A 16,616-nucleotide genomic window follows, 5' to 3' on the forward strand; every position below is an offset into this window, starting at 1 on the left:
TAAAGGAACACTTAGATTAACAGCAAAATATGACAACTAGATTAGATTGCATTGAATATGTGGTATTCAAATGCTGAACCAAAATCTTTCAAGGTCTACAGCGTAGGTTAACTTGAATTAGCAACAAAATCACATTATTAAAATTAACACCATAAAGGCTTAAAGTGTTAATACTCAAAATCTCTCAAATAAACAATTCTAACCACAATGTACTTGTTTAAAAGTACAGCTGGACTTCTACTCCTGTGGAAGACTAGTGGTGTAGAATGTAAACACTTTTGGTTTGTTTAGAAGTGGAATATGACATTTTTTGTTTTTGACCAAAAATTATGCTGAAAATTAATATTGCACAATTATGAACATTTGCCAACAAGAATACTATGCCTCACACGGGGCACCATTATGTGTGAGAGAGAGAGAGAGGGGGGGGGAAACAAGATGAGAAGAAAGAGCTGTGGGTCACCTCCAGCAGCTGGTCAGCTTGGGTCAGGAGGTGAAGAGCAGAGAGAGCGCAGCAGCTCACCTCTGGCACGTCAGGAGAGATGAGCAGATGAGAAGAAAGAGGAGGAACAAAGGACATTCCTCTGGTTTTGTTCTGTGTGATTTTCACACCTCTGGGTGAAATGTTACTGTAGCCAATGAGGACTGAGCTGAGTCCTGTGGTCAAGGAGAGCATACCTCCAGGATTCTGGGAGACAGTTCACTGTGTCTGCCACCCGAAATGGCAGGTCCCTACATTGATCACTTCAATATTGGCAATGGAAATAATAAGCAGATGTTCTTTATTTAGTCTCAAACTGTTTCCCTTCTCTTTCAGCAGATAGAGGTCTGCAGGAGGTTGTAGATGAACATAAGATCAGTCTGAAGGAGAGATGTGAACGTGTGACTGAAGGAACTGATGAAACAGGAAGTGGAACCCCCCTCAACAGGATCTACACTGAGCTCTACATCACAGAGGGACAGAGTGAAGAGGTTAATACCCAACATGAGGTGAGGCAGCTTGAGACAGCTTCCAAGAAGAAGACCCTCCATGACGCTCCAATCAAGTGCCAGGACATCTTTAAAGCCTTACCTGACCAACAGGGACACATCAGAGTCGTTCTGACCAACGGCGTCGCTGGCGTTGGAAAAACCTTCTCAGTGCAGAAGTTCACTCTGGACTGGGCAAAGGGCTTGGAAAACCAAGATGTCAGTCTGGTGGTTCTGCTTTCCTTCAGGGAGCTGAACTTGATCAGAGATGAGCAGTACAGTCTTCTCATGCTGCTCCATGATTTCCATCCAACATTACAGAAGGTCACAGCAGAGAAGCTCGCTGTCTGTAAAGTTCTGTTCATCTTTGACGGCCTGGATGAAAGCAGACTTTCACTGGATTTCAAGAACAACGAAGTTGTGTCTGATGTCACCCAGAAGTCATCAGTCAACGTGCTGTTGACAAACCTCATCCAGGGGAATCTGCTTCCCTCAGCTCTCGTCTGGATAACTTCCCGACCTGCAGCAGCCAATCAGATCCCTCCTGCATGTGTTGACAGGGTAACAGAAGTACGAGGCTTCACTGACGCCCAGAAGGAGGAGTACTTCAGGAGGAGAGTCAGTGATGAAGAGCTGTCCAGCAGAATCATCTCACACATCAAGACATCCAGGAGCCTCCACATCATGTGTCTAATCCCAGTCTTCTGCTGGATCACTGCTACAGTTCTGGACCACATGTTGACTACAGACCAGAGAGGAGAGCTGCCCAAGACCCTGACTGGCATGTACTCACACTTCCTGTTGGTTCAGACAAAGAGGAAGAAGCAGAAGTATGGTGAGGGACATGAGACGAGTCCACAGGAGCTGACGGAGGCTGACAAGGAAGTTCTTCTGAAGCTGGGGAGGCTGGCGTTTGAACATCTGGAGAAAGGAAACATCATGTTCTACCAAGAAGACCTGGAGCGATGTGGTCTGGATGTCACAGAGGCCTCGGTGTACTCAGGAGTTTGTACAGAGATCTTCAAAAGAGAGTGTGTGATCTTCCAGAAAACAGTCTACTGCTTTGTTCACCTGAGCATTCAGGAGTTTCTGGCTGCCGTCTACATGATCCACTGTTACACAGACAGGAACACAGAGGTACTGAAGGACTTCCTGGGAGAACACTATGATCATTCAACCCTGGATGTCTTCCTGTGGAGAGCCATGGAGAAATCCCTTGAAAGTGAAAATGGCCACCTGGACCTGTTTGTTCGCTTCCTTCATGGCCTCTCTCTGGAGTCCAACCAGAAGCTCTTAGGAGGTCTGCTGGGTCGGACAAAGAGCAGTCCAAAAATCATCCAGACAGCCATCAACAACCTGAAGGAGATGAACACGTATGATACCAAAACCCCTCCTGACAGAAGCATCAACATCTTCCACTGTCTGACGGAGATGAACGACCACTCGGTACATCAGGAGATCCAAGAGTTCCTGAAGTCAGAGAACAGATCAGAGAAGGAACTCTCTGTGATCCACTGCTCAGCTCTGGCCTACATGCTGCAGATGTCAGAGGAGGTTCTGGATGACTTTGACCTGAAGAAGTACAACACAACAGATCAGGGACGACGGAGACTGATTCCAGCTGTGAGGAACTGCAGAAAAGCTGAGTAAGTCCAGATGTGATTAACTTTATAGATCAGTGTAGATTAGTAGTTTAATTCTTCAAATATACACACTATAAATTATTCTTAAAATATAATATTCTTATAAGTGTTCCACGTGTTTATTACATAAATATGTCAGTTGTATTTTGTCACAGATGTTTTTGAGCTGTTTCAAATGTTGAGTTAAAAATGTTTCAGTACTTTGTGTTTCTAGCTGTCAAGTTAATGAACACTTATTCTATTTATTTATAATAATTGTTACAGTTTATAGTTTTTTCTGATTTATGTTTTTGGGTGATGGAGACGACATGTGAGCCTGGTAAAACAAATGAAAAGAACAAAAGATCAGCTGTCTGGTGGAGCGCTGGGTCTAAACGGTGTAACGGCAGCAACAGAACGTTTGCTGATCCGGCGGGGAGTCGGGGCGGTCCTGGGATCAGAGCCCTGGTGCTGGGGTTTGCTTTCAATAGGCCTTGCACCACATTACACCTTACCTTGTGTGTTTTTGGGCTCATCTCTTTCTTTGGCTTCAAATCCAAACTGTTGCCATGTTGCCACAGTTTTAGTTTTCTTTGAGACCAGCTCTGCCATGTCTCGTCTCATCACCCCAAAAAACACATGAACTTCCTAGTAAACAAACCTCTTCTTGTTTATAAACCAACATAACATCATAATATTACGTTAATCACGTTGTCATATTGCAAATACAGGCTGGATTTAGCACTGTGTCTCTGTCGGCACAGGTTGTTGATGTCTGCTACTTTTTAGTTTGCCAGAACGTGTCATAATGACAAATGTCGGGTCTGCCGGTTAGCATAAAATCAAACCGGTTTAAGCTCGTACACCGGACCGGACCAAACCAGACCGGCAAAACCGAAAATCAACCCAACTCTAGCATTAGCCACCGTAAACTACTGGTCATACGAGACAAAGACTGTCGGTGTAAAACCCCTGAGTGTGTTGAATCGAGCAATGGTGCATTTTATTGCTCATGAAGTGAAGTTGTGTTCCATCATCTTGTTTTTAACCTTCCTCTTGTGTTAGGGTCGGCACCGACCCCTTTTAGGTTTTAAATGCATAAAAGAACCACATCAATTTTGTTTATTGCATCAAGGCTTTTTGACTTTGTCAGGAACCTCTATTTCAACAAAATAAAACAAAAACGTTTTTTTTCACTAAATTTTAAAATGCTCTGGTTGAAATTATGACCTTTGTGTTGTTAGGGTCGGTTTCGACCCCGTTATAAAAATAAGATTATAAAGCAATAATTAGAGCCAAAACTGAAATCATAAGTGCACTGTCAGCCAACACACTGACAGCCAGCTCCTCTCCCAATCATGTGAGCTTTAGGGGATTCTCATTTTGCCTTGTTATCCAGTATACCTGCACAAAAACAAAGGAGGAAGACAATGTGGAGTATCATCCAGAAGACACAGACACATCTGATGAGTCTGATGAGGAGGTCACCGGTGGTGAAGCTGCTCCCGCTGAAAGATTCAAGTCCAAAAATGGTAAGATCTGTTGGAGCTCAGTACCTCATGATGTACATGGCAGGGCAGCTGCTGCAAATGTCATCAAAATGACCCCTGGAATCACAAGGTTTGCTGTGACGAGAGTCAGTGATATCAAGACATGTTTTGAGCTATTTATGCCATTGTCACTAAAAAGAGTCATCATTGCTATGACAAACCTTGAAGGAAAAAAAGTCCATGGCAACATGTGGAAAGACATTGATGAAGAATACCTGGATGCTTATATTGGTGTTCTCCTTATTGCTGGAGTGTACAGATCCTGCAATGAGGCCACTGATAGTCTCTGGGACGCATCGACAGGCAGAAATATTTTCCGGGCAACAATGTCACTTCAGACCTTTCAAATGATATCAAGAGTCCTCAGATTTGACAACAGAGATACCAGAGCAAGATCTGACAAGCTTGCCCCCATCAGGGATTTCTGGGACAGATGGGTGCAGCTCCTTCCACTGATGTTCAACCCAGGGCCAGAGGTGACAGTGGATGAACGTCTTGTCACTTTCCGAGGAAAATGCCCCTTCCGGCAATACATACCCAGTAAGCCAGGGAAGTACGGCATAAAAATTTGGGCAGCCTGTGATACAAAAACCAGCTATGCCTGGAATCTACAGATTTACACAGGCAAAGCTGCGAGTGGCATCCCTGAGAAAAACCAAGGAAAACGTGTGGTCCTCGATATGACTACTGGACTGCAGGGTCACAATATCACTTGTGACAATTTCTTTACTAGCTATGACCTTGGACAAGAACTTCTCAGGAGGAAACTTACCATGGTGGGCACAGTGAAGAAAAATAAACCTGAGCTGCCTGCTGAAATCTTGCAGGTGAAGGACAGGGCTCCACTTTCCTCAAAGTTTGCTTTTACAGACACTGTTGTCTCATATTGTCCAAAAAAACCCCGGAATGTGATACTTATGTCTACTCTTCACAAAGATGCAGCTGTGTCATCAGGAAGTGACAAAAAGCCCACAATTATCCTCGACTATAACAAAAACAAAGAAGGAGTGGCCAACCTGGACAAGCTGACTCTGCCACCTACACTTGCCAGCGAATGACCAGGAGATGGCCAATGGTTGTGTTTTACAACATCCTTGATGTGTCTGCATATAATGCATTTGTGTTGTGGACCCACATCCACCAAGGGTGGAACTCAACCAAAAAAAGCAAGCGGAGAATGTTTCTTGAGGAGCTGGGAAATTCCCTTGTCAAGCCACACATTGAGCTGTTATGACTTATTCTGCTTTTCATTTTGTGTTTGTATTAAAGTTCTATTGCTGAAAAAAAAGACTTTTTAGCCTTTTTCTTGAAGTAAATATATATGGGTCGAAATTGACCCGTAACACCATAGATGTTACTATAGTTAATAATATTAAAATGAAAAAATAAATAAAACAAATTTATTTAAGAGATGTGTTTTAATACCCCTCAGTAATAGTCAGGTAACACAACAACCTTTTATTTATTTATATGATTCTCTTGAGGTTCATTTTACCATTTTTTTAATTGAAATCGAGGGGTATACTGATAAAGAAAAGGCCCAGAGGCCCACACCAAAAATATTAAAACCAATATTTTCATGGATAAGGAAGCCTAACAAGGTAACCAAGAGATGAGAAACAAATTGGATGATAGATAATTGTTTTTAGTGTATTTTACAGCTGATTTAAGACATGGGTCAAAACCGACCCGTTAACATAAGAGATGGTAACAGAAAGCTAACACAAGAGGAAGGTTAAGTCTTTCCTTTTATTCTGTTACTCACAGAAGGAAACTCAGGTGTTTCTCTCTCTTGTTGCTGTAGAGAAGAGTAGTAACAGGAAATACACAGCTTCCACCAATAACAGCGGTCTGATGAATAATATATCTAATTATATAAATGTTTAATTATGTACAGGTCTAATATTATTACACAATCTGTTTCATTTCTCTACCGTTTGGCAGCAGTCACTGAATTTTCCCATTTATGGACGTGAACCTGACAGCAGCAGGTAGTTAGCAAAGAGAGGTCATCTTTATCAACTGTATTATTATTACTTATTCACTGAGTTTTAAAAATGATTTTCTAATCAAGAAGGCCTCATGCTAACTTTGTGGAGACAGACCTGGGATCAGATCACACTGACAGACTGGACATTATGGAAGCATCAATGTAACTACATGTTCTCACTCTTCATCTGCAAGATTAAAGAAAAACAAAGATTAAAAGTCTGCAGGTTTGAGAGAGAGTGATGAGAATTATTGTTTCATGTCAAACAGTGAGATAAGATTAGCTGAACCACTGATGTGAGGAGCAAATGTTAATCAAAGAAGTATATATCAAACTGTTTAGTCATCAAATGCATGAAGTAAATATAAACTGTCCTCTTTCATAACAACATATTTTGTAATCTTTGTGTCATCACAGACTTTCTGGCTGTGAACTCTCAGATACTCACTATGAAGTTGTGGCCTCAGCTCTGAAGTCCAACCCCTCCCATCTCAGAGAGCTGGACCTGAGTAGAAACCCCAACCTGGAGGATTCAGGAGTGAAGCTGCTTTCTGCTGGACTGGAGAGTCCAAACTGTAGACTGGAGACTCTGAGGTCAGTTCACTGACTGTAGTTTATGTAGTTTGTACAGACACTCTCTGCACTGGCTCTGCTCCAGATGGCTCTAGAGAGGGACATTCACGTTTTCACGTCGGCCACCGTAGCTCTCCAACACGCTTAGCACACAGGAGAGGCTTCAGTTGGTTGTAATCTCCTCACCTCACCGCTAGATACCACCAGATCCTACACACTGGACCTTTAACCACAGACCTCATTTCAGGCATCTAACTAAAAACCCATTAAAAAAAACCATTGACTTCCAGATGAGGGAACAGGAAGTGCTAAAATGCTGACTCATTTCTGGGCTTTAGGACTCATTCCTGTAGCTCTCTATTTGAACATGTCTAAAGGTGCAGCACTCTTCAACAAACACATATTGCACCAACTTAAAGGCACATAAGTGATGATTATGAACGACACCATCTAATCAGAGGTTTCTATGGTTCTAAGTTATTCCCACGTTCTTTTTGACAGCAGATCTAACTGTGCTCTGTTTTCATGTCAGCATTCTCTAATTATTTGAAGCAAAAACCAAATAAATATTCTGCATCAGAAACATCTTTGCAGGTTCATATTTTTTCAAGTCTATCTGAATACAATACTCACATGTTCATATGTACATTCAAAGAGTTATTGATGTCTGTCATCATTCCTTCTGTCTGTGAAGCAATCCCTGTATAACCTGAGTGTTACGAGATGAGGACTAAATCCACAGTCTTGTTGTGTGTAAAATGACCTGTAACGTTGATCTTAAACTAATCGGAGGCTTTAGCAGTCTGAGTTAGATGTATTAGGGATGGGTGACTTGGACAAAATCAAATATCACAATATTCTTTTGTCTAAATGACCAATAATAGAACAGCTAGAACAGTCTGGTAAGTTCAGAAAATGACATCACTTTACTGTAATACAGCCTTTAAAACCAGGAAGAGACAACACTTATGCCATATCACGATATTACTAGGGCTGTCAATCCATTAAAATATTTAATCGCGATTAATTGCAAATGAATCACACATGTTTTATCTGTTCTAAATGAACCTTAAAGGGAGAGCCAACAGGCAACAACAGCTGTCAGTGTGTCAGTGTGCTGACTTGACTATGACTTGCCCCAAACTGCATGTGATGATCATAAAGAGGGCATGTCTGTAAAGGGGAGACTCGTAGGTACCCATAGAACCCATTTACATTCACTGATCTGGAGGTCAGAGGTCAAGGGACCCCTTTGAACATGGAAATGACAGTTTTTTTCCTCTCCAACATTTAGTGTAAGTTTGGAGCGTTATTTAACCTCCTTCATGACCAGCTAGTATGACATGGTTGGTACCGATGGATTCATCAGGTTCTGTAGTTTACTATGATACCAGTAGTAGTAGTAGTAGTAGCAGTAGTAGTAGTAGTAGCAGTAGTAGTAGCAGTAGTAGTAGTAGTAGCAGTAGTAGTAGTAGTAGTAGTAGTAGTGGTAGTAGTAGTATGAGCTGGTTGGTACCGATGGATTCATCAGGTTCTCTACTTTCAGATGATACCAGTATCTTCACTCTAGCTTTAAAACTGAGCCGCTACAACCTCCGGAAGATCGATTGCGTTAATGCGTTAAAGAAAATGGTAGCGTTAAAACGATTAACTTTGACAACCCTAGATATTAGGATATCCTAAATCTTAGACGATATCTCGTCTCGTATCACGATATTGATATAATATGGATATATTGCCCAGCCTTAGTATGTATCCAGTCACTAAGTTGTGTTTGACAGTTTCCTTGTTGAGCTGCAGGAGGATTAGTAACTCAAAGAGGGAATTTGGTACGAAACAGTCTGTAACTTTGATTTGTCGGACTCAGACTGCTGAATCTTCATATTATAGTTTCAGTTGAACTTCTGAAGTCATTTCTTACAGTGTAGTTGTGTTATGAAGGGACCACTTCACAGGAGGAATGATTACTGCCACCAATAACTCTTTTAATGTACATATGACATGTGGCTGTTGTTTACAGACACACTTGAACAAATGTGGACTTTTCCTGTAAATGACATAAACCTGCTAAGCTCCCAGATACAGTGAGAAGAAGGCCGTGTAATAAATGAAGTAATGAAGTCCAACAAGTCTGATTTAATATTGATCCTCTAATTCCAGACTTGACGTTGTCTTCTAAACTAATATAATTTATTCTTTATTCAGATTGTGGTGCTGCAGTTTGTCAAAGATCAGCTGTGCTTCTCTGGCCTCAGCTCTGAAGTCCAACCCCTCCCATCTGAGAGAGCTGGAGCTGAGTAGCAACGTGCTGCAGGATTCAGGAGTGAAGCAGCTGTGTGGTTTTCTGGAGAGTCCACACTGTAGACTGGAGACTCTGGGGTCAGTTCACTGACTCTGTTACTGTTATAGATCTTATATGTTTAATTAACAATTGAACCTAATTTATGTAAAAACATAACTTACATCCATAAAGTTGTTAATGTCCTTTTCTTCATATTTTCATGTTTCTTGAACTAGATTCAGTCTGCAGTCACTAAAGACTTGTGTTTCTTAAAGAAAGTGTAGAAAATGTCCACTGTTAGTTGTTAAAGTAAATTAATGTGTATCATTGTTGGTAAATGGTCACATCTGGATACAGAAGATCCTCTGAACTAATATTCAGGGTTCCTACGCAGTATGGAGAAGTATGGAATTTGATTTTAGAGAGATCAGCAGCATGTTATTGATGTGTGTGGACATGAACAGGTGTATTAATGTTGTGGTGACATCCGGATGATGTCTGTAGAAGGCTGACATTATGATGATCCACAATAACACAATGACAAAGTCACTCTACTCATTTTAGGGAAAATATCATTGATTAGGACATAGTAATGTTGAGCTACACATTTAAAACTTGAACACATCTGATTGGATTATAAAGTGATTTTTATCTTCATCATTTGTTCTTTATTCAGATTGAGTTTCTGCAGGTTGTCAGAGATCAGCTGTGCTTCTCTGGCCTCAGCTCTGAAGTCCAACCCCTCCCATCTGAGAGAGCTGAAGCTGAGAGGAAACAACCTGAAGGATTCAGAAGTGAAGCTCCTGTCTGATCTTGTGAAGAGTCCACACTGTAGACTGGAGACTCTGAGGTCAGTAGAGGGTCGGAGTCGGTCCATGCTGGTTTCACCAGTGTTGTTGTGATGTGTTTCCTCCGTTAAGCTGTGAGAGGAGAACGGTGACACACAGAGAGAGAGAGAACAGTCAGCCAATCAGATCAGCCAGAAGCTTGTTGTGATCATATGTTAGAGTTGATGTGAAGAAGATGTTGTTGTTGTGTTCATGTCTCCAGGAAATAAAGCTGGATTACAGCTGACAGCATCACAACATGTATAGAGACAGTGGTCCTCATCCATCAAACTGTCGTACCATCAACTCTGATCAGAAAGTGTGTGTTCTCTCATTGAGAGATAGAACCATCATAGAACCATGGTTACATTTAGTAACCATGTGGTCTTTATACAGACCAGAACCTCTGCTGAAGTCCAGTAATCACAGCTGACGTTTTACTGTTCAGTCTGTGTATGAACATGTGGGACCTTTAAAGAGGACCTATCAGGCTGATGTTCAGCTTCATACTTGTATTTTAGGTTTCTACTAGAACATGTTAACATGCTTTAATGTTAAAAAATCACTTTACTTTTCTTCTACCGGCTGTGCTGCAGCACCTCTTTACACCCTCTGTCTGAAACGCTCTGTTTGATCTCCTTGTCCAAAAAGACTCCATATTTAGTCAGGCTGTCAAAGTTAACGCAACAATAACCCGTTAACGCAAGTTCGTTTTAACGCCACTAATTACTTTAACGCATTAACGCAACTTGTGATTTTTAGGTTGTAGCAGCTCAGTTTTAAAGCTAGAGTGAAAATACTGGTATCATCTGAAACAACAGAACCTGCTGAATCCATCGGTACCGACCATTTCATACTACTACTACAACTACTACTACTACTACTACTACTACTACTACTACTACTACCACTACTACTACTACTACTACTACTACTACTACTACTACTACTACCACTGCTACTACTACTACTACTACTAGTAGAACTACTACTACTACTACTACTACTACTACTACTACTACTGCTGCTGGTATAAATATATACATACATTTGTAAAAAGCAGCATATTTGTCCACTCCCATGTTGATAAGAGGATTAAATACTGGACAGATCTCCTCTTTAAGGTTCATTTAGAACAGATACAAAAAGTGTGATTCATTTGCAATTAATCGTGATTAAATATTTTAATGGATTGACAGCCCTAGTAATATCGTGATATGGCATAAGTGTTGTCTCTTCCTGGTTTTAAAGGCTAAATTACAGTAAAGTGATGTCATTTTCTGAATTTACCAGACTGTTCTAGCTGTTCTATTATTGGTCATTTACACAAAGAAATATTGTGATATTTGATTTTGTCCAAGTCACCCAGCCCTAATACATCTAACTCAGACTGCTGAAGCCTCCGATTAGTTTAAGATCAACGTTACAGGTCATTTTACACACAACAAGACTGTGGATTTAGTCCTCATCTCGTATGCGTCCTTCCTGCATTTGGCAGTTTAAACTGTGTTAATTCTAGTCTGGATTATGTGTTTAACTTGTCTAGTATGCGTTTGTAAAGTGTGCCGCTCTGCTGACCGTAGACTGGTCCATGTCTCTGATTGGTCATGTGCTACAAACCCCGCCCCTTCTATGTGAACGCGCTCACAGCCAGACTGAGAAACCCTGGGTTGACTTACCGAGTTGATCAGAACTGTCGTAGGACCGCTTAGCGGGATCTTGGTTGAGGGGTTAGTTAAACCAGATAAGGAGAAGATACCCTGGGTGTGTTGGACTGGCTTCGTAGTACAGGCCTCTGGTCTGTGAGCTCTGAGCTCAGTGTGTTCACTCCAATACGTTAACATGAGAGCTGAAAGGAAGCTGGCTACGCTGCACAGACTGAAGTCCTGCTGCTCTTTATACTGGATGCTGACTGACAGCTGATGAAGGGAGTCTCTGTAAACACTGATTGATGACTTCTGGTGTCTTCTTCTTTTCTCATCAGATGTGGGTGGTGATCTCTAACCACCATCATCCCTGTGTGTTCCTCTGGACCTGACAGAGTATCATCAGTGTATCTGTCCTTCAGCACAGTCTCTGCAGACACACTGAGACTCCTCCACTCCTTCTGCTCCACACTCCACCACCTCCTCCACCTGGACCTGGGTTTCACTTTGTCTTTATTCATTCATATATTCTGAACCCAAAGTGCCTCTGCAGATTAGTTCTAGGCATACAGAGAATAAGAGTAAAAATAAGGGAATAGTGATAACAGTGATAATAGTGATAATAGTGATAACAGTGATAATAGTGATAATAGTGCTAATAGTGATTATAGTGCTTTAGGGGTTCTCTGTAAGGTTCAGGTCCTCAACTAACATTGAAAACTTCATAGCATCTTTTTCTTCCTATGTTTCAGAGATGAAAAGTAAAGACACAGCTCCTGATGGAAAACATAGAAATTTGGTCTTGATTTCAGGAATCTATTTTTATGTATAAAAAGAATGATTATGGATTATTGATTTCCAGGTCATTCATGTACGGGATCTTTCACAATTGTACCAAATATAACATTTTCCTTTGTTAGAATAGAAAAAAAATACAAATTTAGTGGACAACCAAAAATGCAAATCATCCCAGAGAGCATTAGCAAAAATACATTCATAAAATAAATGTTCTGTAGTTTCAATGTGTTCATCACAGAACCAGCAGTTATTGTGATCAAAACCAAAACGGTTTCTTAAGAACTCAGCAGAGGGGGATATTATATATATTTCACTGAGAACCTTAAAGTGAATCTCCTTCACTTTTGGTGCAATAGGACATTTAAAGAATTTCGATCTTCGACTCTCAGCATCTTTTTTTAGAGAAAAGTTTTAGAATTGAATTTCTGTTTGAAGAGAACGGATATAAGTCTTTAGTAAAGGTGACGTTAGGTAGTTTTAAGTTAATGAGGTTGTGACCATTCACCAAAAGTGAAGGGAGATTGGGGGTTTACATTATCTTGAGATAAATGATATGTCATCACAATTACAGCTTGAGGGATTGCTTTGACAACATTGTTATACTGACCTCTGTCAACGAGGCTGAGTTTAGAACAAAAGCCCTCAAATGGTAGAATGTTTCCTGTATTGTCCAATAAATGCATCACAGATCATTTTCCTTTTTCTAACCAATTTTGTAAAAATATGGATTTATTTTTAAGTAATACATTCCGGCAATTCCGTATTGGGGTTTTATGGGGGCTAATATAATGTTTGTATATCATTTTCCAATAAAGTAAAACCTGTTGATGAAACAAGGATCATTTGACGGGGAGTTTTGTGAAGTCATAGTCGCATCTAAGAAGGAAGCCGATGCCTCCTAGTTTAGTAAAAATTTCACTGGGCATATGAAACCAAAAGCTTTTTTCATGTTTTAGAAATGATCTTAATAGTTTCATTAATGTATTCAATATCAATAGCCTTAAGTCCACCTTCCTCATATTCTTTAACCATAGTGCCTTTCTTAATATAGTGTGTTTTCCTTTTCCAGATATAACTGAAATTAGCTTGGTTTATGGCTTTTATTGCATTTTTGGGAAGTGATAAGGAGTAAGCTGGGTAGATGAATCGGGAAATGCACTCCATTTCTGTAAGAAGAATTCGGCCTATGATAGAGATGTCTCTTTGAGACCAGGAATTTAAATGAGATTTACATAATTTAAATATTACTTATATTACAGCAAGAACATAATCAGATGTATTGTTAGAAGGTGGCTGCAGTAGAAGAAGAAAGTTTAAGTTAAATGACTGAGAAGTCAGACTAAATCGATTCATAATGCTGTCAGCGAAGCATTCAGACTGAAATAAAACGACAATCACGTCTTTTATCAGTTTTATTACAGTCAAATATTGACCCTCAGATACTGAGGTGAAAGTCTTAAAGTCACAGTCTGATCATCTGCTGTTCACTTCATACTCTAATACACAGTCAGAGTACTAATACTACAGTGCAGAAATACTACAAGTCCTGCTTTCCAGTAAAAGTACAGAAGTATTAGCATCAAAATCAACCTAAAGTATGAAAAGTTCTGGCCCTCATTATGCAGATGTCAGAGTGATGTTCTTTATAGACCTTTCAACCAGAGTTACAGACGGCTCTACTGTAAAAACAAAGAATAAAAGTCAATAATAATCCAGAAACAAAAATATATATAAAATAAGATAAAATCATTTAAACAATTCTAGCAAATACCCTCAGTTAAGAAATAAGATAAGATAAGAAACTACTTTATTTATCCCGATACAATGATCGTTTATAGCTTGTGGGAATAATTATAAACAATAATAATAATAAAAAACAACAACTAGTAATTATACTACAACTACTACTATTATTATTTATAATAATAATAATAATAATAATAATAAACAATAAAAAATAATAATTAATTAAATTTAAAAGTGGTAAAGTTCTAGACTTTAGGGACTCCACACAACACAGTGTGAAAGAGTGCAAATAAAATAAAATACAGGCAAAAAAAATAATAATAATATTAATAATAATAATAAATTAATTTAAATCAGATATAGCAAAATATAAATAATGGAATATAAACAGTAGAATATAAACAACAAAATAAACATAAGAAATAATGAGATCTACTGTTAATCCTAACCCTAAACAGCTGTAGTTAGACACAATCATTATAATTAAAATCATAATCACACTGCCCTCCTGTGGACAAAGAGCATAACTACATCTCTTTCTCTTTTATTTTGAAGGATGTAACCGGAAGTGTGTCTTGTATGTAATTCCTCTAACTTGATATTGATGCAGGTGTAGTTACCGACCGTGGCCACTAGGGGGCGTTAAGATCCTTCTCTGGGTGATGTTACATAGATCTCATGTTACTGAGGCTGTAGCTAGTTAACCAACCACTTTACATTTAAATATTACTTCACAGCTAGTTGGGCTGAACATTTTAAACAAATATATCAAGCTGTGATTTTTCTCACTAATATTGTGATTTAAATAGATTATTTTCTATAAATCAATCTCCTGTTTTTCTGCTGATTTGATGGCCTAATGTTACACAGTTACAGTGTTAGAAAGTACATTTACTTTCATGCCACTTTATACTTCTACTGCAGGACATTTCAGAGGGACAAGTTGTCCTTCTTACTCCATTGATCTGCATTTACGCTCTACATCTATCTGACAGCTTTAGTTACTAGTTACTTTACAAACATGTGAACAAGTATGATTTTAGCTGTCATTCATATGATATTACATTAGTGGTTTACTTCATAAATCAAAGATATTCCGTGTTTAAAGTAATCAGCTTGTTTAAGGTGAGACAGCTCAGTCTGGGTTCAACTTTAATGGTATATTTAGTTGTAACAGTTTGACTCTGATCAATAAATGTCAGGTTGTCCTGTATAATGTTAATAATGAATATCAGTGAGGTGTTTCTTCAGCTGATAATCATAATTCAGATTGATACTCTCTGATCAGCATCACTGTGTTCATGTTGTTGAGTCTAATTGTCTGATAAATGTTAGTTGTGACACCTACAGTACAGGTAGTTATGGCTGAAACCTTGTCTACGTACAGTGCAGGTAAATAACACCTGGCAGGTGTGTTTCTGTTAGAAACAGCAGGAATGTGATGAAGCTGCAGGTGTTGGGAGTTCTTGTTCTTCATCTGTGCTCGTTGTGTTCTTAATGCAGTGGGTTTCTTTGCTTCACGGTGTGAATAGTTGACCTCATATCAGTCACACTGATGTGAATACAGACAGTAGAAACTGATTTATCAAGAAGATCACGTTGAACAAATGTTAAATCTAAAGTGTGTCGGTTCACTTTCCTCTGTGACAGGACTACATATATGTAGAGACTGTGATCACTACAGGTTGTAATATTAATATTTCACACTAGTGGACAGTTTGTTCAGGATTTGCACAATTCTTTTTTAAACGTTTTACTGATTTAATTTGAGGTGTTTAAACTGTGTTTTCTTGTCAGCAGCTCAGATGTGGAGGAAGAGGAGCTGCAGGTGGAAACACTCGAGGATGTTGTTATCAGACAGTTTTCCCTAACATAGTTCCTTTTTGAATGAGATATAAACATTTAAACTTTATACTGCATGATCATCTTCTCAGTCAGGCTAGGCGTTATCTGTTGAGACTGTTTCTTTAGTCAATCTGAAACTTGATAGTGTGACACGGAAATATAAATCCATCATTGTTAAAGTTACTCATTAACGATAAGCTTCTACTAACTCTGAAATACTGACGTGTGAAATTCAATAAACTAGTAACTTTAACATTTGACTAGTAGAGAATTTGGGATTATATTTCTAAATCCAGGTTGCTGGATATTACTTATGTCTTTTCTCTTTTTGTAAAAATAAAAAAAGCTGAAACATGAAATAGTGGAAGAAACATACAAATATAACTAATAAGAAAATGATATAATACATTTCAAAATGTAGGTTCTTGTACTAATTGAGCAAGGAAGATGTGTCATTTCTGGCTACTGTGTTTAGATCATGAAAAAGACTTGCAACTCAGAAATGATTTTATTGTGCAACAGAAATGACACACACACTTGTAGATAAACTCTGAGGTCAAAGGTTTCCTGTAAATGAAGAGAGGAGGAGCCACACTGATCCAGGTGAACAGAGAGGAGACCAGTTCAGTTAGTTATTCCAGACTCCATTTTGAGAAGAGGACCAAGGGCTGACGACTGAAGACTGAAGCAGGGTGAGTGTTAATCCAACATTTTATTATGTTACTGTTAAAGTGTCTGAGTCAGTTTCCTCCCTGTGGACTGTAGAGGA

The 16,616-nt window shown here is 39.2% G+C and overlaps 1 protein-coding gene across 2 annotated transcripts in view; it reads left to right on the plus strand.

The window, feature by feature from the left end:
- Positions 1-16,616, plus strand: part of LOC141752673 (protein NLRC3-like) — a 782,294-nt gene that overhangs the window by 394,751 nt on the left and 370,927 nt on the right. The window contains exons 4-8 of one of the 2 annotated variants that reach the window (XM_074610795.1): positions 818-2,615; positions 6,549-6,725; positions 8,910-9,083; positions 9,662-9,835; positions 11,797-13,089. In XM_074610795.1, the coding sequence (XP_074466896.1) occupies positions 818-2,615; positions 6,549-6,725; positions 8,910-9,083; positions 9,662-9,835; positions 11,797-11,809 (2,336 nt within the window). In that variant the 3' untranslated portion in view covers positions 11,810-13,089. Of the gene's footprint in view, positions 1-817; positions 2,616-6,548; positions 6,726-8,909; positions 9,084-9,661; positions 9,836-11,796; positions 13,090-16,616 lie in introns of those variants that run through there. The other variant, XM_074610793.1, reaches the window with a different exon arrangement.

This window comes from Sebastes fasciatus, chromosome 16 (assembly GCF_043250625.1).
Source record: "Sebastes fasciatus isolate fSebFas1 chromosome 16, fSebFas1.pri, whole genome shotgun sequence".
Lineage (NCBI taxonomy): Eukaryota > Metazoa > Chordata > Actinopteri > Perciformes > Sebastidae > Sebastes > Sebastes fasciatus.